Source organism: Thamnophis sirtalis, unplaced genomic scaffold (genome assembly GCF_051295495.1).
Source record: "Thamnophis sirtalis isolate CommonGarterSnake01/CBP01778 unplaced genomic scaffold, rThaSir2_p1.2 scaffold_8, whole genome shotgun sequence".
Taxonomy (NCBI): domain Eukaryota; kingdom Metazoa; phylum Chordata; class Lepidosauria; order Squamata; family Natricidae; genus Thamnophis; species Thamnophis sirtalis.
In genome coordinates, this window is record NW_028261388.1 from 16,367,210 (window position 1) to 16,393,545 (window position 26,336).

General features: G+C 40.9%; 1 protein-coding gene across 2 annotated transcripts in view; it reads right to left on the reverse strand.

Moving 5' to 3' along the window:
- Window positions 1–26,336, reverse strand: part of PDGFD (platelet derived growth factor D) — a 194,741-nt gene that overhangs the window by 63,730 nt on the left and 104,675 nt on the right. For both annotated transcript variants that reach the window (XM_087721150.1, XM_087721149.1), the window contains exons 2-3: window positions 4,558–4,762; window positions 853–1,033 (exon numbers count right to left, since the gene is read on the reverse strand). In XM_087721150.1, the coding sequence (XP_087577276.1) occupies window positions 853–1,033; window positions 4,558–4,762 (386 nt within the window). The remainder of the gene's footprint in view (window positions 1–852; window positions 1,034–4,557; window positions 4,763–26,336) is intronic.

The window sequence follows — 26,336 nt, forward strand, 5'->3', positions numbered from 1 at the left end:
AAAAGAGTGTCACCTTTCACAGTATTTTTTGAGGGGGAGAGAGAATCTCTGTCACTGCCTTTACCTGATTGCTTCTAGCCCCAAATGTATAGAATTCCTAAATATGTTATTAAAATGAAGAGTATTGCATTTTAATTAATAGTTTCCCTCTTCTGCTGACTTCATCACAAAATTATCCTACTACATATTCCCCAAAGGGAAGCAGTATTCATTATCTGAACTTGGAAGTTTATTACTCTTCCTTCCTTCCCCAATCATTTCTTGTGCAGTCCTTTGTTTCTTCCCCAGACACCCAGGGCTGGGATTCAGCCGGTTAGGACTGGTTTGAGTGAACCGGTAGCTCTGACAATCAGCTGGCCCCACCTACCTGCCCCTGCTCTATCCTGTACTTTATTTCCTTCTTTCTAGCTCATCTCACTTGCGCAGCACAGCTGATTTCTCGCCCCCCCTCAACTGTTTTACTTACCAACTTGGAAGGTGAACAACTGAGCTTCTAAATGCTCCATTTCCAGCTCTGTGTACATGTGATCACCACATGCTCAACAAACTGATTGTTAAACCAGCAGCAGCCCACCACTGCAGACACCAGAGGTGGGTCCCTACCAGTTTGGACCTGTGTGGATGAGTAGGTAGTAACTTGGCTTGCCACACCCCCGAACCAGTTCTATCAGTGTGGTGCCATAGGAGCCATATTTTTTTTGCTTCTACGCATGCACAGAAGCATTTTTAACTGCTGTACATGTGTGCGTAGCATGCATCAAGTGTGCACATAGGCCCAAACAGCATCCCTGAGTAAACTGGCCATAGCAGAAGCCAGAACCTACTGCTGGCATACACCATCATGTTACTCACCACCAGGGAGTAGTAAATCTTGAATCCTGGTTTAGCCACAAAGAAGTCATCTGATTTGAAGGTGATCTTCAGCTGGTTTGTCTTTGATGTTATTTTGGGAGGAGTTTCTTTATATCCACACCAACGTCCTCGGATGAGAGTGCTAATTTCGGAAATATCCTCCACTTCCACAAAATCATATCTGGAGTGAAGATGATAGGTTAGTAGTCTGGCAAAAAAATGTTGATACATGACAGCAGATGCAAGGATTTTTTTCCCCCAGTGAACATTTGACATTTTAATGATCCTTTTATTCAGACATAAATGGGAAATCTGTGAGTCTAGAAAGCCAAAATCAGCTTCTAGCAATAGCACTTAGACTTATATACCGCTTCACAGCACTCTTTAAGCGGTTTACAGGGTCAGCCTATTGCCCCCAACAATCTGGGTCCTCATTTTGCCAACCTCAGAAGGATGGAAGGCTGAGTTAACTTTGAGCCGGTCAGGATTGAACTACTGGCAATGGGCAAAGGTAGCTTGCAATACTCCATTTTAACCACTGCACCAGCATGGCTCTTGAAGTTTCTAGCATCACGATGATGATCATCATCATTATTATCTTTTGTTCTTCAACATCTCTCAGTTCCATGCTGGCACTGGAAATCATAGGGGCATTTTTACAAAAATAGAGGCAATGACTACAGCCCAACTTTGAAAGTCTGTTCCGTTCTCTGGAAAGGCTGTTGGTGGGATTTTCAGACAGTGTCCATAAGATACTTTTGCACTTTCAACATATTAGCTATGAGGCTCTGGATTCAGGAAACTAGTAGCCACAGCCTAAGTATAGGTTCAAGAAGTCCACAGTATTAGCTTTGATGACGCTATATTATGCAAATATGGAGCAATAACTACCTCTCCCCCAGAAAACTGGTTTTAATTTGATTCCTAAAGATACAGTTGTTTGGTGTTCACTATAAGGTCTTGGCAAAATGCACTTCCTAATAAAACTCATATCCCTTGGGGACTCAGTGTCTCTGATACCCCAATTCAATTCTTCAAAGCTTTATAGAAAATTTTGCAAATCTTGTCTAAAGCCAATCTCAGTTAATATCAAGCATCACTGAAGATCGTAGGACTGACATTTTGAATATTCTCTGCATTAAAGGAGGAGAGAGAAAGAATAGCCATAGCAATAGCAGTTAGACTTATATACTGCTTCATAGGGCTTTCAGCCCTCTCTAAGCGGTTTACAGAGTCAGCATATCGCCCCCACGGTCTGGGTCCTCATTTCACCCACCTTGGAAGGATGGAAGGCTGAGTCAACCTTGAGCCGGTGAGATTAGAACCGCTGAACTGCAGATAACAGTCAGCAGAAGTGGCCTGCAGTACTGCACCCTAAGCACTGTGCCACCTCAGCTCTAGAAAATATGGGTGGTTGGGGGGGACTTGCAGCATTTTTTTCTGTGGCTAAAAATGGGTATCACAAAGTTGTAGAACATTATTCAAATCAGTACAATCTGATGTTCTTATTTATACCGACTTTTAAAAGCCTGGTACAGTGGCACAGAGATTTGCTTAGGTAACAAATCTGCAAAATTTCAGAATTCTCTTTTTGACATAGTATGGGATAAAATTTACCCATATACTTTGAATGCAAAAGAGCCATTCAACAGACAGATAACTTGGAATATAGCTCCTTTGTGTTCTCCAATCGTATTTTTTTATTCAAATAAACATTACAAAGAACAAGTCCTGCATAAAAATAATAGTTATTCAGCCTTATATCATTTCTCATCCACAGTTCATTTACTCAGCTGCCTCACTGAAATAAAATACATTTGATAATGTATAGCAGGGGTATCAAACTCGATTTCATTGAGGGCCACAACAGGGTTGTGTTTGATTAAGGCGCTGATGGTGAAACTATGGCACACGTGCCACAGGTGTCACATGGAGCCATTTGTCAGGGCATGTGAAGCATGTGTGCTGGCCAGCTGACTTTGGCTTTTGAGGCTGTTTTTCGCCCTCCGGAGGCTTCCGGCAAACTGGAAAGTCAGAAACGGACTTCCAGTTTGCTCGTAGGACTGTTTTTTGCCCTCTGGAGCCTTCAGGGAAGCCTCCTGAAGGGCCCTGAAGGTTCTGGAGGTCAAAAATCGGCCCTACGGGGAACCTGGAAGTCACTATTCCCAAACATCCAGGTTCCCCGTAGGTCCATTTTTTGCCCTCTGGAGGCTTCAGGGAAGGCAAAAAAAAACAAACAAACAAACAAACAAAAAACCACAGCAAAAGTGTGTGGGGGGGTGTTTGTCGCCGATCATGCACATGTGTATGCTGGGGGTGCACACACATAACATTATGGGTGTGGCAAGCCAGGACATGACACCCCCCCCCCCTGTGCTCCCCCCATTTTTGGCACTGCAGCCAAAAAAGGTTTGCCATCACTGGATTAGAGTGAGCATGGCCAGCTCAACATCACTCCTGTTGGGGGCACCTGGAGTGGCCCAAGCTCCCTGCTAGTGAAAACAGACTTTCAAGCTCCATTTTCGACTGTCACAGCCTCCTGTCAAACCCCGATCCAAAGTTCCTAGGCCCATTCCCCATTGCACAGATAATTATTCCTGTAAGGGTGGAGCTGAAACTATCCCAATTAGCAAAGGTGCACCTGTATTTCACAGTATTCTGCTAAAGCCAGTAGGTGAGACCTCCATTCAACCACAATCATTACCATTACCTGGTCCCATGGAGGTGGGAGGGGAGACCCATTATGAGATCGATTGGAGATCAACCTAATTATCAACCACACGAGTGGAGTTGTTAATGCTGGATTAGGTCTGGAACCCACCTGTAACCCTCTTCCAGTGAAAACAGAGCTCAGGAGGGCTGCACACGGCTTTCCTGAGCTCCATTTTTACTAGCAGAGGGTTGCAGGGAGCCATGGCAGCTGAAAATGGAGCTTGGGACCCCTTTTTCGCTGGCAGAAACATCGCAGGCTGGTTCTTTGCTGTTTCCAGGGTAGCCCTGTGGGCCAGTTCTAAGTACCCCATGGGCCGTATCCGGCCCCCAGGCCTTGAGTTTGACACTTCTGATAGTATAAAACACAACCTTCTTAGGCCCAAGAAACATTATGTTGCAAACTGGGATTTCATTTCAAAAAATAGGCTAGTCAGATTAGATTTAACTTTAATTCAAAAATGCATTTTATATTGACAATGCAGCTTCTGTCCACCTTTTTAATTAACGCTCTCATTTATGAAATGAGATATATATTTCTATTTCTTTGCAAAGTAATTTGCAACACTGTAAACCCTATAGACATTTCATAATTGATTGCCAGGAGAAAAACAAGACTACCAAATACAAATTTTAAAAAATGAATATGTAAAAAGACAAGAATTAGTCAGAATTAATGGCTGGGAAATGTCATTAAGCAGATTAAATCTCTCTGCTCTCCCCCTTCTGCTACATTTAAACACTGTATAGCTGCTTTCGAGGGACTTTGCAATTCCAGGCTGAGCAGGCATAGAGTGGAAATTGTTTGAAACAACTTCCTTCACCTTGGATGAACTTCCCAAATCTTACATCAGTAAGAAAACTAGTTTGATCTGACTGCAATTTTTAAATTTTTTTTTTAAAACATCTCTAAGAAACTTGGCTAACCTATTTTCGCCTACCTTGAAGTCGTTCTACCAAATGAGCAATTATGACTCGGTGATTTGATTATCTTACCTGCAGATATCGTTCTCTGGTTCCTCCAGTCCAAACTGATGATCAAACACCAGCTGTATTCTGGCATTTCCTGGTGAACGTAGCTTCCATGTCAGCAACAGATTTCTAGGGTAATTGTGTGGGAAACGAGGGCTCTGGATGTAACCATTTTCCCAAACATTGATGGTCTCTTCTTTCTTATATAAGGCTGAGAGATGATTACTTTCTGTTAAAAATCACAAAGAACAGTTATTAGTATTCAAAACTGGTTTAAAAGTGGTAGTGGTGCTCTGTTTGTGTGTGTGCCTGTGTGTGTGCATGTGCGTGCGTGTGTGCGTGTGTGTGTGTGTGTGTGTGTGAGATAGATAGATAGATAGATAGATAGATAGATAGATAGATAGATAGATAGATAGATGTTGGTTGGATATAACCATTTTGGATGGATAGATGATAGAAAGATAAATAAATAGGTAAATAGATGGCTAAATAGATAAACAAATAGATAAAGGTAAAGGTTCCCCTGCACATGCATGCTAGTCATTTCTGGCTCTACATGTTGGTGTTCATCTCTGTTTCTAAGCCAAAAAGTCAGCACTGTCCAAAGAAGTCTCCCTGGTCATGTGGCCAGCATGACTAGTGCTGTTACTTTCACACCAAAGTGGTCCCTATTTTTCTACTTGCATTTTTTACGTGCTTTCAAACTGCTAGGTTAACAGAAGCTAGGACAAGTAATGGGAGCTCACTCCGTTACATGGTGCTTGGGATTCAAACCGCTGAACTGCTGACCTTCTGATTGACAAGCTCAGAGTCTTAGCCACCGTGCCACCACATCCCTCATAGATAGATAGATAGATAGATAGATAGATAGATAGATAGATAGATATGGATAGATAGATATGGATAGATAGATATGGATGATAGATAGATAGATAGATAGATATGGATGATAGATAGATAGATAGATAGATAGATAGATAGATAGATAGATAGATAGATAGATAGATAGATAGATAGATGGATATGGATAGATAGATATGGATGATAGATAGATAGATAGATAGATAGATAGATAGATAGATAGATAGATAGATAGATAGATAGATATGGATGATAGATAGATAGATAGATAGATAGATAGATAGATAGATAGATAGATAGATAGATAGATAGATATGGTTAGATAGATATGGATGATAGATAGATAGATAGAGATATGGATGATAGATAGATAGATAGATAGATAGATAGATAGATAGATATGGATAGATAGATATGGATGATAGATAGATAGATAGATAGATAGATAGATATGGATGATAGATAGATAGATAGATAGATAGATAGATAGATAGATAGATAGATAGATAGATATGGATGATAGACAGAAAGAAAGACAGATAGATAGAAATAAAGATAGATAATAGAGATCTGGGCTATAAAAGGAAAAGATGTGGTGATATGCAGTGTGAAAATAGACAATTGCTTGAAATTGGATCCATGTTTAGTATAGTCTTTTGCATGCTATATCAATGAAATCAAGTATACTATCTTTTGGATATGCATCTTCAAGTCACTTTTGGATTCCTGGCAACTGCCTGGACTAGTCCCTGCCATTATCTTGGCAAGGCTTTTCAGAAGTCTCCTTCTTAGGACTGAAAGAGAGGGACTGGCTCAAGGCCATCCGGGTGGCTTTGTGTGCCTTAACCATTGGCTCTCATATAGTATCTTTTAGACATCAGAAAAGAATCTGCCTGTGGTCTGTGTATAAGTGTGAGATTCAGATATTCAAGCGCTGTTAAGACTGTTAAAATTTTAATTTTTCATAGTTTAACAATTATTTACAGTTGATGATAGAGTACGGTAGAAAGTGAAATAAAATCATTGTACAGAGGTATGTTCTGAAATACATTTTCTATCTATCTGTTACTATGGCTGTTGCCACTATTCATTGCTTCTTTGTACACACTTAGTTGGATTGATGTTGGGTAGACGTCTTGTGCAGACACTATTGCTCAATCAGCAATGTGGCACCAGAAAACAGGATATTTAGTTCTCTATGAGAAGACTAAGTATGTCATATGTGCTACATGATTGGGGTTACATATTCCCACGAAATGGCTGAGTGGGCTTAACTCTACGCAAGACTGAATTCTTTCAGGCTAAATTCAACCATCTGGAAATTAAATTGTCAACTTACTCAAGTTCCCACAACTTATGATTCCCTTTTGACCCAGTAAAGCATATTGTGGGAACAGAAATATAAACCAGCTGAAAAGGCTCCCCCAATTGTAGAACTCAATGTCTTTCTCCCCCAGCATTTACATGTTGCCATTTCCCCCACCCCACCCCTGCTCTCATCAAAACCTCTAACTAACTTCTCAACATTGTTGAAAAATGATTCAAGAAAATGTTGGAGTTGGGGTGGTGGTTAACAGAGAGGATGGAAGCACTTCAGCTCCATATGCCTCCTCCTTCTATTCCCACCCTTTCATTCTTAATAGAAACATAAATTGAAAAATGTCAGCCCTGATCCTTCAAGAAAAGATATCATATTTCTGAAAGTACTTGAAATCAAGAAACCAAACTCTTTTTTTAAATATTTTTTTTTATCTTTAAACAAACATAAACAAACAAGACATATAACATAAAAACCGTCTTCAATTATGTACAGTGTGTCAATTGGTCACAATTGTACTGTAATAACAATGTATTTGTATACATTGCAATAGTTAGACTTAGCAATAGTTAGACTTATTTCAGCCCTCTCTAAGCGGTTTACAGAGTCAGCATATTGCCCCCAACAACAATCCGGGTCCTCATTTTACCGACCTCGGAAGGATGGAAGGCTGAGTCAACCTTGAGCCTGGTGAGATTTGAACAGCCAAACTGCTGAACTGCAGTCAGCTGAAGTAGCCTGCAGTGCTGCATTTAACCACTGCGCCACCTCGGCTCATTGTTATTACAGTACTTCATTTGTTTGAGTATCACTATTGTTTCTTCATTTTAAAGAAAGTATTCTAAATATAAATTCATTTATATTATAATAGTTCATTATATCATCTTCAATATATCCAATAAAAAGTATTTTTTTTATATCCTATTCTAGGTCATTCTATTATTTAAGTATTGGCAACATTCTCTAATAATTTCCAATTCCATGTTTTTTCCCATTATTAATATCATCAATGTAATATACATGGATACAATTATTATAATTATTAAACATTCATTGAATATAGCTATTATTACATTCTTTTTATGTGAAGCATAATTAAATTTAAAGTAAATTTATATTATGGCATTTCATTACATCATCCTAAAATCATCCAATGATATTACATCTTTATATTCTATATAAAATTGTTTATATTTTATAAAAAAGCTTTTCAACCTCGTCTCCATAGTCCTACTTGCAATTTTATATAAAATTTCATACTATCAATCTAGTATATATAAATGCATTATTATAATTGTTAATCATTTATTTGACTATAACTATTATATATCTTTTACATAATACTCAAAGGCTAACTGGTTTAACTTGATTTTATTGTAACATTTCATTTCATCATACTGTATCCTTATAGTAGTAGTGCAATCCAATATCTCTTGCCATTTGTAGAATCTGTATTCTACGTGTTTTCTTGATAAGACTTATGTGGACTTCTCTTAGAAACTTGTTGTTCATTCCATATCTTATAGAGAGTTGAAACCCTCCATCTGTTCCTTCCATCATCTTGCGTTTGATTATCACTGGTGCTTTTGCCAAGATTACGCTCATTGTTTCTGCCAAATTTTCTCCCCATTCTTCATCTATATTTTGAAGTCTGGGATAGCGTTCGAGTTGGTCAATCTCTCCTTTCAGTAATTCACACATATCATTTCCCTCCACTCTCGGTTTGCTGTTAATGTCAACAATTTTCTTATCACTGTTCATATTTCTCTGCAGTTTTTTGAACTCTGTCCTCAAATTTCATCATAGTTTTGTAAATATTCTAAACTCTTCCCTCCATTCTATTTTTTGTTCTATAATCTCAAATCTCTTATTAATTTTCTCTGTGCTTGTTAAAACTTTTTGAATTTCTAACATAATTATTTGCAATGTTAATTCCTTTTCTTCTTCATGTTGTGCCATTTTTCCAGGTTGTAAACACTGCCACTAAACCATCCAAGGCTTATTGTTAAATTTCAAACAAATTCACTATAATCTTTCAAGTCCAGGCTTTCTCTTTACTCAAGTCCAGTTACTGATAATGCTCCAAAAGAGCACCTGTATAAACAAATCGTGCTCTTCCCACTGTTCCTTTCAATAAACAAAGTCAAGGACTTCGAGATATAAAATATAAATAAAATGTTCATAAGAATTAGTGTTTCCAAGCCTCCAGCCTCTAGGTGGCAGTGTTACTTCTTTTTCTCCTTCTTTTAGCCCTTTCTTTGTTCCAAGCTTCAGAGAATTTTTTTTTAAGGTAAAATCCACCCAAACATTACCAAAAAGAAAGAGATTCTTGCTCCACAAATACAAAAAGTGAGGAAAAATAGAAGAACAAGTAAGAAAGAGACCAGTCCAATTTAAAAAGTAAGAGGCATTTGTAAGAATTGTATCCAAAAAAAGAAAATGAAGTTAAGGAAAAAAAGATAACACTCTAATTTTAATACAGGTTTAATCCGCTGCTTGCTCTCTTCTGTCTTCAATTTTAATTTTGCTCTAAATCTTTTTGGGTGTTCTCTTCTCCAATAATAAAATTTATTTCACCAATTTTGACACACTCTCTCTCCTGCTCTACTTCCATTTCAGAGGTCTGTCCCAACATTGTGCAGCTTCAATGGCTGCTTCTCTTATAGTCAGAAAAAAGAGCTTCTCCTGGATCGATCAGGGACTTTGCGATGCCCCTGAGATCAGCAGGATGTGCCCTTCTCTATCACCGTCTCTTCAGGACGATTTAGGTCCAAAAGGACCGTCCAGTAGCAGAGATATTGACAGCAATCCTGGAGCCCCAAGATTGCATTCGTGTTGTAGTGACATCAGCCCCACCTCTCAAGAAACCAAACTCTTGAGTCCTCAGATGTTAGACACTACTGACCAGAGATGGGTCAAATCTACCAAACCGGTTAGAAGAGGTTCCACCAGTGGACCCAGAAAGCAGGCCACACCCACAGAAGAGGTTACAAAAACTTTTGAAACCCACCACTGCTACTGACTTTGATCAAGTCAGACCATTTAATCCATCCAAGTTAAGGTGGCTGATACTAATGGAGATATTCTAGAGTCTCAGGTTGAAATTTTTCCTATCGCCTGACTATATCCTTTTTAACTGCCAATGTCAGTGATAGAGACGGGAGCTTTCTATGTTCTACAAGTGATCAATGATTTCTCTACCCCACCACCCTGGCAGTTTTATCCATAATAAGTTGTGGTTAGCTGAACTTGTTTCCCAAAAGAGTCAAATCAAAGTTCCCAAGACAGATAGATGCATAGAGGGAGGAAGGGAGGGAGGGAGGAAGACAGAGACAGAGACAGACAGAAACAGAGAGAGAGAGACAGAGACAGAGACAGAGAGGGACAGAGACAGACAAAGCAAGAGAGAGAAACAAAGAGAGAAACAGAGAGAGAGAGAGGCAGAGACAGAGAGAGATATGCAAGAAAACACACACACACACACACACACACACACACACACACACAAATACCTTCTACTCTTTAAGTCAAGGCTACAAAGAAGTATGGTATTTAGGTACATAGTCTAAGCAGATATATATATAAGCCGTAGTCCATACGTGTGTGTAGGTTTCAGATCATTGTAAGGAATCTAGATCTATCTTCTGTATGGCCTTTGCTGGAAACTCTGTCTTCTCTCCAGCGACAGTTAAATGAATACCTTTGGGAAGGTCAGAAAAAGACTGAGATACACATCACCTCCTGCCATTTTCCTGCAGCATTGTTCTCGCATTTTTCCTAAAGACTTTAAGATGTCATGGAACTTTTTGTTGTTGCTTCTAAAAGTTTTCCCATGTCATGAATCAATGCCCGTTTGATTCAACTGACATCTGTCTTGCTAAGAAACTTCCCACCATTGTTTGCACAGTGACAATAGTTGGAAAGTCCCCCTGCCATCTCACAATCCACAAACAAGATGGTCAGTGAATGGTATTTCAGGTCAGTTCATGCACTCATTAGTGATGTCACGCAACTTCACAATTGGACACAATTCAGTGCACATATGTATGCTAAATTATCTTCCTCCCGGGAGTAACCATGAGGAAAGGCATTACTACAATTACATTGTAGTGTGTTTAAGACAAATGTTAACTTCAAAAGCTACCATTTCTCCCCAAAGTTCTGACTGACACCTAACACCCATAAGGGTGAGAAGCAGGGGTGGGTTCTGGATGCTGCAACTGCTGGTTTGCTCAGGGATGTGCCACACATGCTCACGCTTGATGTGCGCTACGCGTGCATCAGTGGTGGGTTTCAAAATTTTTTAGAACCTCTTCTGTAGGTGTGGCCTGCTTTGTGGGAGTGGCTTGCCAGCCATGTGACTGGGTGGGAGTGGCTTGCCGGCCATGTGACTGGGTGAGAATGGCTTGCCAGCCATGTGACCGAGTAGGAGCGGTTTGCCAGCCATGTGACCGGGTGAGAGTGGCTTGCCAGCCATGTGACCGAGTAGGAGTGGCTTGCCAGCCATGTGACCGAGTAAGAGCGGCTTGCCAGCCATGTGACTGGGTGAGAGTGGCTTGCCAGCCATGTGACTGGGTGAGAGTGGCTTGCCAGCCATGTGACCGGGTGAGAGTGGCTTGCCAGCCATGTGACCGAGTAGGAGCGGCTTGCCAGCCATTTGACCGAGTAAGAGCGGCTTGCCAGCCATGTGACTGGGTGAGAGTGGCTTGCCAGCCATGTTTCCAAGTAGGAGTGGCTTGACAATCATGTTACTGGGTGAGCGTGGTGTAAAATGTGGTGAAACTCACTTAACAACGCTCTTGCTTAGCCACCAAAATGTTGGCTCAGGAACTCTGGCATCGAAGTGTGCAAGTCTTAAAGCTGTGAAGTTACAAGACCTTTGCATCCCTAACCCTTTAGAAAAAAAACCCAGGGGTATTCAAACTTGACAGCTTTAAGACTTGTGGACTTCAACTCCCAGAATTTCTCCTCTCGCTCTTCATCTTAATGATGTGCGGACGGGTGGGGGGAGGGAGCTGGAACCAGTTCTAAACAGCACTGTAGACTTGTGGAACCTCTTCTATAGAAGAGGTTAGAACTGGTAGGAAACCACCCCTGGCATGCATGCACAGTACTAAAAAAAATATTTCTGCACATGTGCAGAAGCCAAAAACAAGATGACTGCGCCTATGGCACTGCTGAGAGAACCGGTTCAGGGGCGTGGCAGGTCTGGGTCACTGCCAGTTCCAGCGACCCAGGCCAACAAGTTACTACCTACTTGGCCGAACCGGTCCGAACCGGTAGGAACCCACCTCTGGTGAGAAGATATATTTGTGATTTGGAGAGTCTTATAAATAGCCTGAAGTACATAAATACATACATATTTCTAATCTATCCAATAGATAAAATAGTCTGGCAAAATTATAAAAACTGATTTGAAATATAACAAAATGAAGTTTAAAAACAATAACTTACATTAAATAAATAGCAGAGGATTATTGTAAAATCTATATCTCTTAAAACCAATACTATAAAATGGTAATAATTCCTTCCAAAAATATTCAAAGGAAGAAAAGAAAAATAATTTGCATTTAAATTGCAGATGCGCTTATATGTGAACATAAGTGGGATATACAAGTACTTTTCAAAAAAGTATTATTATATAAATAATATGGATATGTCCATCCTTGGATAATCCTAACCTATGTTTGGGGAGTATATTTTGGCATCTAAAATTTTTGGCTTATCTGCAGGTATATACAGCAATCAATTTTAATATCACATAAGTCTTCATAAACCATGTATAGGTCATTATATATAATAAACAAGGGAGCCAGGAGAGAATATATGTACAATTATATATCTTATGAGGAACTGGTTGAATCCTTTTAATTGAAAGATACATATTCTTCCACAGAATTTCATTTTCTGTAGACATTGAGATTCCATTATTTCCTTCAACGTATGCAAAAAATACATTCTCATTGTCAGGAAGTGACCTAGGGAACTATCCTAATTCATTCTCATGTTAGCTCATGTGTAATGTCTGAATTTGTAATGGTTATAAACTTCTACAAGGTTAGAATCAGGGGTGAAATTCAGCAGGTTCTGACAGATTCTGGGGTATTGGTAGCAGAATTTTTGAGTAATTCAGAAAACTGGCAAATATCATCTCTGCCTGGCTCCAGACTGGGGGTGGGAATGGAAATTTTGCAATATCCTTCCCCCAGGAGTGGGGAGAGAATGGAGATTTTGCAGTATCCTTCCCCTGCCACACACACCAAGCAATGTTCCCTCTAATTTTTTTTCAGTGTGAGCGGAAAAGTATAGTGTTTGAGCGGTACATTTTCATGCCTGAGCACCTGAATTTTTTTCACAGATGTCACCTAAGACAACAACGAAATCAGCATTATTTGAAACTCAAAGTTATGTTTATTCAAGGTACCCGCTTAATTAAAAGTGTTATATAATATCAGTATCACTTAACAACGCTCCTGCTTAGCAACCAAAAGGTTGGCTCAGAAACTCTGGCATTTGAAGCATGCAAGTGTTAAAGCTGCCAAGTTACCAGACCCTTGCACCCCTAACCCTTTAGAAAAAAAAAACCAGGGGTCTTCAAACCTGACAGCTTTAAGACTTGTGGACTTCAACTCCCAGAATTCCTCCCTGAGGGGAATTATATATTTGGACTGTTTCATAGTTACATTAGAGAACTACATTGTTAGAACTTAGCACAAAAGATACCTTTTATCTGAAAATCCAAATAGAGTAAACCTGCTATTATCCCAGAGCTCTAGTGTCATTTGTCCCAATCTGTTTTACGAGTCTGTATTAAAATAGATAGAAATATGTTCACTAAATTTTATAGATCTATATTTCAGGAACCTATCAGAAGTTAGGGCAAGATAAGAGTGGAAGAATGAATTTTGTTGCAGGTCATGGGGATTTTTTCACCTCCTCCTCCTCCTCCTCCAATAGCACCGACACATTTGCTGCCCAGCGCTGCGGCTGAGGTGAAGCCGCCAAAGCTCCCGCTGGCGCCCCCACAGCGTTGGGCGGAAATCCGGCAGTGCTGTTGGAGGAGGAGGAGGAGGAGGCAGCAGACATAGGAGAATGATTTCTTACTGTTGCTTGATAAACAGTTGGAATCTGAAATTTTTCCTGAAGAAGTTAAAGGTTTAAATTTTTAACCAAAATGTCTTTTAAACTCTGTATTATCTACTTAATGTTAATCATGCTTGCTCATTTTAGTTCCACTTATAAAAATAAATTTACTGGACCAAAATTGAAGCCAATATAGAAAATATTTCAATTAAAGCCAACAAACAGGTTGGCTTTAAACTTCCTATAATTAAAATATCAAGCTGTATTCTCTGAAGTCAGCCATGTTCATTACTATACCTACATTTCTCTATTTGCCCCAAAGGATTTAAAAATATCTTGAAAATAAAGAGAAAAAAACTTTTTCTAGAATAAAGCTTAAACAAGTAAATAGGAAAAAAGACATAAACACATACAATAGATTATGTAATGTCCATTACTTCACTTTGTAATTCTTCCGTATAAACCAATCCTTGCCATTCCATTAAATATGTGCCCACAACAGACTTTAATATTTGTATGTGTGTAAGTATGTATAAACATACATGTTCAAGCAGATATACCTCCTAATCATATACTGCAACAGTAAGAGCAATAAAGTTTATATTCATTAATCAAATTTATATAGCCACACATCTATCTCATCCAAGGCAACTCTTAGACATATTAGACAACTTCCACTCCAATCTTCTCTTTTGGATGCCCCCCTCGCCCGCTGCCAGAAGAGCCTCCCTGACACTGAGCCGGAGAGCCTCATTCTGATGCAGCCCCCGACAGGAACAGTGCATGAAGTTGTGACACCCCCACTGAAAGTACAGGAGACCCACTTGGAGAGATCAATGGGATCTTCTAGTCCAGAAACCCAATGGTGACCTCATACTACTTGCAACCGCTAACTTTGCAACTTTACAAACAAGCAAATAAAAATAAAAATCAGAAAGGAGGTACTGATAACATCTTCAGAAATGTATCTTGATGTAGGACCAAATCCCTTCCTAAAATGAAAAGCCCACCAGTAAAACACTACGGAAACCGCCGGAGTCAAACTTCCTCAAGAAAATGGAAAAAAAAATGTTTGCCACGAAGGCTGCCGGACAATTGGAAACCTTTGCCTCTTTAGTGAAGGGGGAAGCATCTGATTCCCCCTTCTTCCCTTCTTGAGAGATTAGTGGAGCGTGAGAAGAACTTTTGAAGTATCAATTCTTAAATCCTCCTTTATCGGAGAATCTTTGAATGCCCGGTTGCAAATAAAACCCCATCTTCAGAGGCGGACTGGCTCTGGATACCTTCCTCCTGGCCCCGGAAAGTAAAAGCCACCACCCCGAAGAAGTCGACGCTGGCCGTTCTCTTCTCCCTTTCTCGCGCTGCCGAGGCCAGAAGGGAAGGGAACATAGAGGGTCCCCCGGACTCTAGCTGCTCCCCAAGAATGCCAACGCCCTCCTGGATCACCTCCCGAAGTCCGGACCGCAGATAGCAAGTCCGCCGCGGCGGCCAGCTCGGGCAGAACCTCCATCCCACCCTCGCTGCCTTGGTCTGGGCGGCAGCGCGGAAGATGCTCCGCAATTGGGCCACCCCGACCTGCCTTTCTGCCCGAGCCTGGGTGACCCCCACCGCCTCCCCGACAGGGAGAAGCGCGGCGTGTTCGGGACTCACCAGCTTCGGCACGGAGAGGCAGCCCGCCCCCCTGGGAGAACGGCCTTGACGCTGCGGTGGCCATTGCGGTGCAGAACTGCAGTGCTGGGAGCCCGGCCGGGAAGGAGGAGCAGCGGGATCCCTCTAAGGGATCCCCCGAACATGGACTTGAAGAGCCATGCTCTTCAAAACAAGTCTCGGGAGGTCCTTTGCAGGCGGCCAGTTCTAGCCACCTGCAAAGGACTTCCCCACGTTTGCTTTGGCAGAAATCTCTGCGCGGCAGATAGAAACTGCTGCGCGGGATTTTCTTGCCACGTGCGCGGCCGCGCAGGCGCGCACCTTAGAGGGAACAGTGACACCAAGCCACGCCCACAGAACCAGTAATTAAAAAAATTGAATTTCACCACTGGTTAGAATCTTAAAACATTAGAAGGGGGCATATCTCCCTCAAGTCCAACTCCTTGTTCAGTTCAAGAGACCAAATTAAAGAACTTGGCATAGACAGCTGCCTAAATCATTCCCCAAAAGATAAGATAATCATACAGTAATTGACATGACCAAATGAAGAAGACAAACTTCGTCATCTTGTCCTACGCAATTAGACTACTTTATTATATTTGTAATTGATAATATAAGAATCAGATGAGGTTACAACACATGCAGAGTTTTTCATAAGAAGGGGTAAGTAGAAATGGCCTAAGAAACAGGAAGGATGTTACTTTAGATCTTAGATCAAGCAGGAACCTTAGAGAATGAAGGAATAGGAGGGGAAAAGGTAGAATATACTAGTTGTAAGAGTTTACTAGCTAAATCTTAATTAAAGCCCTTGATTAATGGTCAACTATTATCAATCAGAAAGGTTAGCAATTCAGTGGTTCGAATCCCTAGTACCGCGTAATGGAGTGAGCTCTCATTACTTGTCCCAGCTTCTGCCAAACTAGGAGTTTGAAAGCATGTAAAAATACAAGTGGAAAAAATAGGAACCACCTTTGGTGGGAAGGTAACAGTGTTCTGGTTTGCAGTCATGCTGGCCACATGACCGCGGAGATATCTTCTGACAGTGCTGGCTCTTTGGCTTAGAAACGGAGATGAGCACTGCCTAGAATCGGGAATGACTAGCACATATGTGCGAGGGGAACCTTTACCTTTACATTTATTATAATTCTTGCCAACATTCAATGGAGATTTCCTTTTGTGTAATTAGAGTCCATTATTCCACATACTCTGGGAAGATCAGAAAATAAATCACGGGCCTTTAGTGAACTGGAGAAGTGCTATCATATTCATTCTCAGTCTTCTCTTGTTAACATTAAGCCCAGTTTCCTTAATTGCTCCACGTTTTCAGTTCACTGATCAACCACAAAGCATCCCCTCTGATTTGCCTCATTCTTCTGATGCAGCGGTATCCAAATTTGGACTCAACACTTCAACTGGGAAAGTAGAATGGACTGATTACTTTCTACAGTTTGGAAGCTGAAAGTCAATTTCTTTTGAAACTGCCTAAATTGTACAAGACTGTTTACCAGCCATGCCACTCTGCTGATTCATACCTCACGCTCTTATCTCATGTTAATTTTACAGTCTCCAACTGGCAAGCTGTCTCTGCTTTTTGAGCTGAAATGTTCCCACTGATTCTTCAGACACATTTACACTTGAGAATTAGCCTGCTGTGAAAAGACTTCTAGAGGCAGTGAGAGTTTAATTGTCTCTCATAAAGCTTTGGAAAGAAAGACATGAGTTAATCCACTGATCAAGGAAGACATGGTAGCAGTGACTCACCACCAATGTTGCCTCTAATTTGTGACATGTCAGATGCAGGAAAAAAAATGTTCAGTTTTTTCCAAATCAAATACAAATTTGTTCATCCCTATATATCCCTATATATAATGTGGTGGCTCAGTGGGTAAGACGTTGGGTTCCACCACAAAACTGCGTTCGACTAAAGGGTGCTTGACGAAACCGTGTAGCTGACGTCATCACAGTGCGACAACAGCGTGGAGAAAAAAGCACGCTGTAAACGCTAAACCTAAAATTAACACCTAAACCTAAACCTAACCCCCCTAAACCTAATCCTAAACCTAACCCTTAACCTAACCCTAAACCTAACCCTAACCCTAAACCTAAACCTAACCCTAAACCTAACCCTAAACCTAAACCTTAACCTAACGCTAAACCTAATCCTAACCCTTAACCTAACCCTAAACCTAACCCTAACCCTAACCCTTAACCTAACCCTAAACCTAACCCTAACCCTAACCCTTAACCTAACCCTAATCCTAACCCTAACCCTAAACCTAACCCTAAACCTAACCCTTACCTTAACTTGAATTGGCTTGCTTTCAAAGAGCTATTTAAAGCACCCTTCTTTCTCCGTGCTCGCTGTTGTCGCCCTGTTGATGATGTCAGCGACGCGGTTTAATCGGGCGCGCTTTAGTTGAGCGTGGTTTTGTCGTGCCACGAAGATGTTGAGCTTGTTGAACAGAAAGGTCGGCCATTCGCTGGTTCAAATCTCTAGCGCCACATAATGGAGTGAGCTCCCATTACTCATCCCAGCTTCTGCCAACCTGGCAGTTCGAAAGCACATAAAAATGCAAGTAGAAAAATAGGAACCACCTTTGTTGGGAAGGTAAGAGCATTCTGTGCACCTTTGGCATTTAGCCATGCCGGCCACATGACGACGGAGATGTCTTTGGACAGCGCTGGCTATTTGGCTTTAAAGTGGAGATGAGCACTGCCCCCTAGAGTCGGGAACAACTAGCACATATGTGCGAGGGGAACTTTTACCTTAAAGAAACAGATGTCAAACTCGCCACATCATGTTGCCATCATGTGACATTTCGTGATGCTTTTCCCTTCGTGGAGCTGGGGTGGGCGTGGTCTGCATGTGACGCACCTGACCCATGACTTGACATTCCTGCCATATAACTATTCAAATAAATTGCAAATATGTATAGAATGACATATGAACATGCTTGCATGCTGCTTAGTTAAAGTATAGAAACCAGATAGTTTCTCCTGGGAACATTTTTCATTGTCTTCTTCTTTCTAGGGTTGAAAGAAGTAATCCAAGGTAATGCAGCTGTTGCCATGACTAAGAAATCACAGTCTCCCAGTTTTAGCCATGGTACTGTAACCACTACAACAGTATGAGTCTGCATATACCCTGTGCATGCTCCAAGATTATCATATTAACTCACAATAATATAATCATACCAGAGATGGTATTCAGCTAGTTCTGACAGGTTCTGGAGAACTGGTAGTGGAAATTTTGAGTAGTTTGGAGAACTGGCAAATAGGCTGGCCCCGCCCCTGCTACCTCACAGGTTCCCAGCTGATCTTCTTTTGTTGCCTTGAACAGGAGAACGGAGCTGGAAAGCAGGTTAGTGGGGTGGGGAGGGAATGGGGATTTTGCAGTATTCTTCCCCTGCCACGCCCACCAAGACACGCCCACCAAGCTATCCCACACCCACCAAGCCATGCCCAAAGAACGGGTAGTAATTTTTTTTGAATCCTATCACTGAATCATACTGATAACTTACAATTGCAATGAATACTCAATGAATGAATTTGATCAAGAAAACAATTGGGGGGGGGGGTATTAGGGGTAGTTATTGACTTACAACCACAGTTGGAACCAGAACTTCAGTAGCAAAGCAATGCAGTTATTAAATGAATCATGCCTGACCAATTTGCTATGTTTACTAAACAAATAACCACCGTCATTATCCAAATCATGCAGTTGTTCAATGACCTTAGTTTCCCGCATTGACTTTGCTTGTTGAAAGCCTCCCAGAAAGATTACATATGACAATTATATGACTTGGGCTTCTCCAGTTGCCAGGTGCCTGAATTTTGATGACATGACAGCAGGGACACTATATATGCACGGAGCAGTCATAAGTCATTTTTTTCTAGCACTATTTTAACTTCAAACGGTTGTAAAAATAATGATCGTAAATTGAGAACTATTTATCTATATATTAAAAAAAACAATCCAACTGGTTTCCTTTGGAAAAGAAGGCAACTATAGCATTTCTGAAATTGCCCATAATTGATTATCCTTCTTGGCACTTGGAATTAGGATGGTAGGATCCTTAAATATATCGCTTCAATGGAAATTACTAACATTTTTCTGTAATGAAACTGGCTTTGTTCATGATAAAACCGTGAATGAGAAGACAGACCTGGCATGTATTACTAGACTTTGATGGATGAAGAAGGGACCATTTCACGAGGAGCTGCCAAGCGAATTTTGTGTTTTGCATCAATCCTAATCCCAGGAGGTGGGATGGGAACTGTAGAGCCAGGCCGTTGTAAGGAGTGCTGGTGTGCAACTAGCCAGAAGTGAGGCCCTGGTTGTGAAGCAGGGATTGTTGCCACTGCACTGACCTCCCTGCTCCATGGCAACATCCATTGCCAACTTTTTAAAAATCTCATTACTGGGATGACTGTGGTTTTGTCTAGACTATTAGGCAAATGAAGAAATGCTTCCATGGAGCTGTGAGGCCAATCTGGGACAGATCACTCCCTCAAAATTTATAAGATTACCTAGAGCCACCAAGTTCTGCAGGGAGGAAGAACCTATAAGAGCCGAGGTGGTGCAGTGGTTAAATGCAGCACTGCAGGCTACTTCAGCTGACTGCAGTTCTGCAGTTCGGCTGTTCAAATCTCACCGGCTCAGGGTTGACTCAGCCTTCCATCCTTCCGAGATGGGTAAAATGAGGACCCGGATTGTTGTTGGGGGCAATATGCTGACTCTGTAAACCGCTTAGAGAGGGCTGAAAGCCCTATGAAGCGGTATATAAGTCTAACTGCTATTGCTATTGCTATCAAGATGGTCTTTCCAAAATTTCTGATGGATCCAGTAGGTTATTTGGTAGCACCTGAGGAAATCTTCCAGCCATTGGAAAGGCATTTTTATTAGGTTGACCACTGGAACAAAAGGTCCTTGAGAGGATCCTTTTGGGAAAAAAAAACAGTCCACACTTCCAGATCCCATAAAGTTTCTTGGTTTGTTGAGGAGCTCCAGGAAATAAAATAGGCAAAGAGATGCCTGGAGCAATATTAGGGAAAAACAAGAAGCAAATACAATCAAAAGGATGGGAAGCATCATTATTTCTCTGTTTTTATTGTATCTAGAATTACAGAGTTAGACTACAATATTGGAGGTCTTCTTGTCCAATCCCTTGCTCCAGCAGGAGACTCTATATCAAGAGGTGGATTCGTACTGGTTCAGCCCAGTTCGGCCAAACCAGTAGTAGTATGCCGACCTGGGTCTCAGAACCAGCAGTGACCTAGGCCTGACATACCCCCAAACTGGTTCCCCAGTCGCCACAGTTGCCGCCATCTTTTTAAAAAAAATTTCAATTTCTATTGAATTGTGCATGTGCATGCGAAGTGCACCCATGAGCAAGCCGGCAGTAACACCGGCTGAAACCCACCCCTGCCTATACCATTCCAGACAACTGGTTGTCCAATCCCTTCTTAAAAACCTCCAAAGATGGAGCACCCATAACTTCTGAAGGGAAGCTGTTCCACTGACTAATTGTTCTCACTGACAGGAAATTTCTCCTTATTTCTAGGTTGGTTCTCTGCCCAACTCTAAAACAACTCTAGGTGGCTCACAACAATCAAACCCAGAAATTACAATTCTGGGTTTGATTGTTGTGAGCCACCTAGAGTTGTTACAAAATTACAATTCTGTTTTTTAAAATTGTGTTAGACTACTTAGAGCTTGACTAATTTCAGGTGGTCTGATACATTTCATAAATAAATAGAAAGTTGCAGTAAAAAGACTAGGTCACCTAGCTGAAGAAAAAATGAAAATAATAGCCACAATGACATTTTCAGAATGAATAATAATGAGACGAATTACAAAATAAATGGCATTAAAAATAATTTGGGGAAAAAAACTGAATGGAGGAACTAAATGATGTCTGCCAAATATCATCTCACAAATTACACAGGCTTATATTGGATCAGACAGAGAATGTTATATCTGGAAAATATGATACGAAGTTAAGTAACTGGTTTTGGTAGAAGCAGAAATAAATATATTTTAAAAATAAGCATACAATAAAAACAAATGCAAACGAGCTGTCATTAATGCATCTCTCATGAATAACATAAAGAACATCAAGAAATGCTGGACAAGAATGCATTAAAAAAATTAAATGAGCAACAGCCGCAGGAGAAATGACAGCAAGATTATGAATCCAAAGATAAAGGAGTCTGTGGATTTTATTACGCTACTTGTTGCCGACCACGAGGGGTGGTGCTCATCTCAATTTCAAGGCCATTGAGCCAGTGTTATATGAAGACATTTCCATGGTCAAGTGGCCAATATGATGTTGCAGAGCAGTGTTACCTTCCCACTAAGGTGGTACCTATTTATCTACTCACTTTTGCAGTCTTAGGTTGGCAGGAGCCAGGCAAGGATGGGAGCTCAACGCGTGGAGCTTGGGTCTTGAACCTCGGTTTCTGGCTTTTCATCCAACAAGCCCAGTGTCTTAACCACTGAGCCACAACTCCCCCCCCCCTCCCCACGACTACCTATGAAGAAAAAGCCAACCCCCCAAAATATGTTGGTAATAAAAATATTAATTTGGGGAATTGGTTGGCATAGAAAATCAGATGCCAAGCACTCTGCTCAACAGTTCACCTCATTAAAAGAAACCTTTTTTTTCCTTCAAAAAATTGTAGCTTTGTTTAAAAACACGTCTAGGCAATGAAAGTGAATTAACATGGAGATTAAAATTTAAATTTGGAATTCAAGGCCCCAGAAGGCCAAAGAATCCAGAGCTGCATTAGGAATGTTACTTCGTTCAGCTATTTTTGCTTTGAGAAATGATGCTCCCCAAATGGATCCAGCAAGAAACCCGGCAGAGTAATTCACTGTTAGTTTTGTTTCAGGGATGCCTCATCCATCTCAGTACATGAGTAGTGAGAGTTTTATATTAACTGGCACTTTGTTTTCAGAATCTGTTTTATTTCAGAAAAAAAGCAGGATGCCTGAAGTCTTCCTGGAATGTAACAAAGACCAGGAGCTATTCTTTTATGATTTGTCTCTCCCAGGATTAAATTTAAATGTAGCTCCCCCTGAATCTGTAATCAGAGCTCATCCAGATAAACAATAATAGTATTTTCAAAACGGCCAGTTCTCCAATTTTGCATTCTTAAAAATGTGTGGGTTTGCAAAGAAAACTCTGTGAATCATAAATATTGTATACACTATAATTGTTAGCATATAAACCACACACACCCCTTTTAAAAAAAAGAATAGTTAGCATTACAATATCAAAGCATAATCTCCCATGAAAGTGCAGGAGAAGGCTAACATAACGCAATTATGTTGATTTCAATAAAGGAGAACATTTGTAGTTTGGGATTGAACTGGGTGTCCTTGTGGGGTCCTCTGAGACTAATGGGATATTTCTGCTTTTAGGGGGGGAACAAGGCTATTTATTGCTTGGATTCTGGAAGAATCAAACTCCAAATCAATGTGCCTACAACTAATAGACAATCTGGATTTGTACTTGTAGCACACTTAAGATTAAATATTTATTAATATTTGGTTTTCTGTAGGACTATACCAGAGTTGAGATCTTCCATGGGATGGTTTAGTGCTATGATGGCGAACCTATGCCATGCGTGCCATATGTGACACGCGGAGCCATATTTGTTGGAATGCCAGCCATCAGCTCTGGCACAAATTCCTGCACCGGCCAGCTGATTTTCAGCCTTCCGGAGGGCTGGGGGAGGCCAATTTCACCCTCCCCAGTTTGTCCCCAAACTTCCCGTTGGCTCCTTGGGGCTGTTTTACACCCTCCCCAGACTTCAAGAAAACCTCCTGAGGCTGGGGAAGGATCATGCATGCATGTGCAGGGGGGGGAGGGCTGTCACATGTACATGCGCAGGTGGGCAGGGAGGATTGAATTGGTGGTGTCATGCATGCAGACGTTTTTGGCATGCCATAAGAAAAAAGTTTGCCATCACTTGTTTTAGTATGACCATGTCTGCTCTTTCACTTTCACTTTGGCAATCTAAAAAGAAACATTAGAAGTTATTGCTAGGCAGAAGGACTTAACTGAAATGGAAACCATCAAGGCAGCCTTCATTTATCTTTTTTTCCTACTCTTTCATTAGTTAATTCTTGTGTGTCTAATCACACTTGGCCAAATAAAGCATTCTATTCTATTCTATTCTATTCTATTCTATTCTATTCTATTCTATTCTCATTTTTATTCTACCCTACCCTAGTCTTTTCTATTCCATTTTGTTCCATTCCATTCCATTCCATTCTATTCTGTTACATCTCTAGACCACTACATGAATTGGAGTATGTAGATTTTAGGTAGTCTGATCTTTCCATATGTCAGATGAAGAAACAAATGCCTCCTTGAGAGTTTCACTGTGGGATGATTCATATTATTATTATTTTCTTCTAAACAGAAGCTGAAGTCAATTCAAGTTTTCATTATAGCCATAGATCAGCATACTAACAGTTTTTCCTTTGTCTTTTTTCAGGTGATTCCTACCTAACCTTCTGTCTTCTTAACAACTGTTTCATTCAACCAGTACATTCAGACCTACTGATGAATGAACTTTCTACACTCCGTACGAATGCTTTAAAAAAAAAAAAAAAAAAAAAAAAAAAAAAAAACCAGAGAAGCACTTTTTAAAAATTTTCCTTGGCTTGGCAGCTGGTAAAATCAAGGCAGCTGAATTTGCGGAGTTCCAAGTAATGGAGGGAAGAAAGCATAGTTGACTTCAAGCCACAGAACAGTTCACCTTCAGGTCAAGACATGTAAAATAAACTGAATTTGTATGGCTAGTTCTGTTTCCCAGTATTCTCCACTCTCTTCGCCTGCCTCCATTTTTCCCTCTGTAAGCAGGTTTTTTTTTTTTTGGTTATACTTAGAATGATCTATAAAGCAGGAAAAAAAATACTAAGTTGCATAATATGAGGAAGCATCAGAATAGAACAAAGTCAAAAGATGTAGTTGCATCTTTGGAGATGATTTTTTTTTAGAACTGGGACGTTAATTGAAACCACATTGTTTCCCTTGGCAATCTGTGTTTATGTGGGTGTATGACAGAGACTCAAAACAATTAACATGAAAATTATGGTAGCATTATACTCTTATGATGGATGCGATGGTTCAGTGGCTAAGATGCTGAGCTTGTTGATCAGAAAGGTCAGCAGTTCAGCGGTTCGAATCCCTAACGCCGTGTGACGGAGTGAGCTTCTGTTACTTGTCCCAGCTTCTGCCAACCTAGCAGTTCGAAAACACGTAAAAGTGCAAGTAGAAAAATAGGGACCACCTTTGGTGGGAAGATAACAACGTTCTGTGCACCTTCAGTGTTTAGTCATGCCAGCCACATGATCACAGAGACATCTTCGGACAGTGCTGGCTCTTCGGCTTTGAAACAGAGATGAGCACCGCCCTCTAGTGTCAGGAACAACAAGCACATATATGCGAGGGGAACCTTTACCTTAAGTAATTTATAATTTTGAGAGTGCCTGGGTGCCATTCAAAGCTATTGTGGGCCTTGTGAAATCAGTGGGTACCTAAAGTAAGAAGCAATGGTTGGAATTGCATGGATAATTGCTGACCCTCAATGAGTGGGGTCAATTTTGTCCTTCCTTTTAGAGCATAGGTATCAAACTCATGTTTGTCACGTTGCCGTCGTGTGATGTATTCTGGTGGTTTTTCCTTTTGTGGAGGTGGGGTGGGCGTGGCCTGTGCATGATGCATCCAGCCTGCGGGTCACCAGTTCGACACCCCTGTTTAGCAATAGCAATAGCAGTTAGACTTATATACCTCTTCATAGGGCCATCAGCTCTCTCTAAGCAGTTTTACAGAGTCAGCATATTGCCCCCAACAACAATCCGGGTCCTCATTTTACCCACCTCGGAAGGATGGAAGGCTGAGTCAACCCTGAGCCGGTGAGTCAGCTGAAGTAGCCTGCAGTGCTGCATTTAACCACTGCACCACTGTTTTAGAGTAAACAGTTCTCATCATGACTCCTATAGCCCGCTATCACAAAATGGTAGTATACTACTGCTACGTTCTAAATACATTCTCATTTAATTCAAGAAAAAGGTTGTGCGTATGAGAAATGTTGGAGAAATTCCCATGGATGAAACCCTTTCATTTATATATTGATAAAGTAATCTAACTAGGTATGAGTATCCTTCTTTTTCTTGTTGTAATTATCTCCACAATGGTATGTAATCTTCTTGGCCTCCAATTCTTCAACTAAATCCCCAAGCAACTCTCCCATTGTGTCTGTTCATACTGAGAAAGCCAAGGAGATTTCAGAACGATGGAAAGATATTCAACAGAAAGCAACAGTGCCGGCAGTTCATGGGCTCTATCCACAGAGTGTGAAGAAATGGACGCTAGTCACATCACATGTCAATAGAAATCTTTATCCAAACCATCAAAATGAAATACTGTATCTTATTTGTAACGTGACACCAAAATCCAACCCTTGCTTGGAGGGCAGTGGGGAATCACATTGAGACAGAAGTATTCCATCTTGCCTTTGACTTGAGCTGATTATGGACTGTCTAAGTATTGACTAGGAATGTGATTACATGCATTATATAATTTCGTTATCTCCAGTGATGGGATGCTTCTGGTTTAACAATAGGTTAAAGGCTTGCGCACAGTGCTAAAGTCCTTGCGCTCAGCCTGAGAATGGAGCATTTAGAAGCTCAGTTGCTTACCTTCCAAGTCAGCAATGGTAAGTAGAACAGTGAGCATGCATGGGGGGGGGGGGGGAACTGCTGTGCTACTTGATTGAGATGAGCTAGAAAGCAAGAACTAAAGGACAGGACGGGGGCGGGTGGGCAGGACCAGCTGATCATCAGAGCAACCAGTTCACCCGAATGGGTCCAAACCAG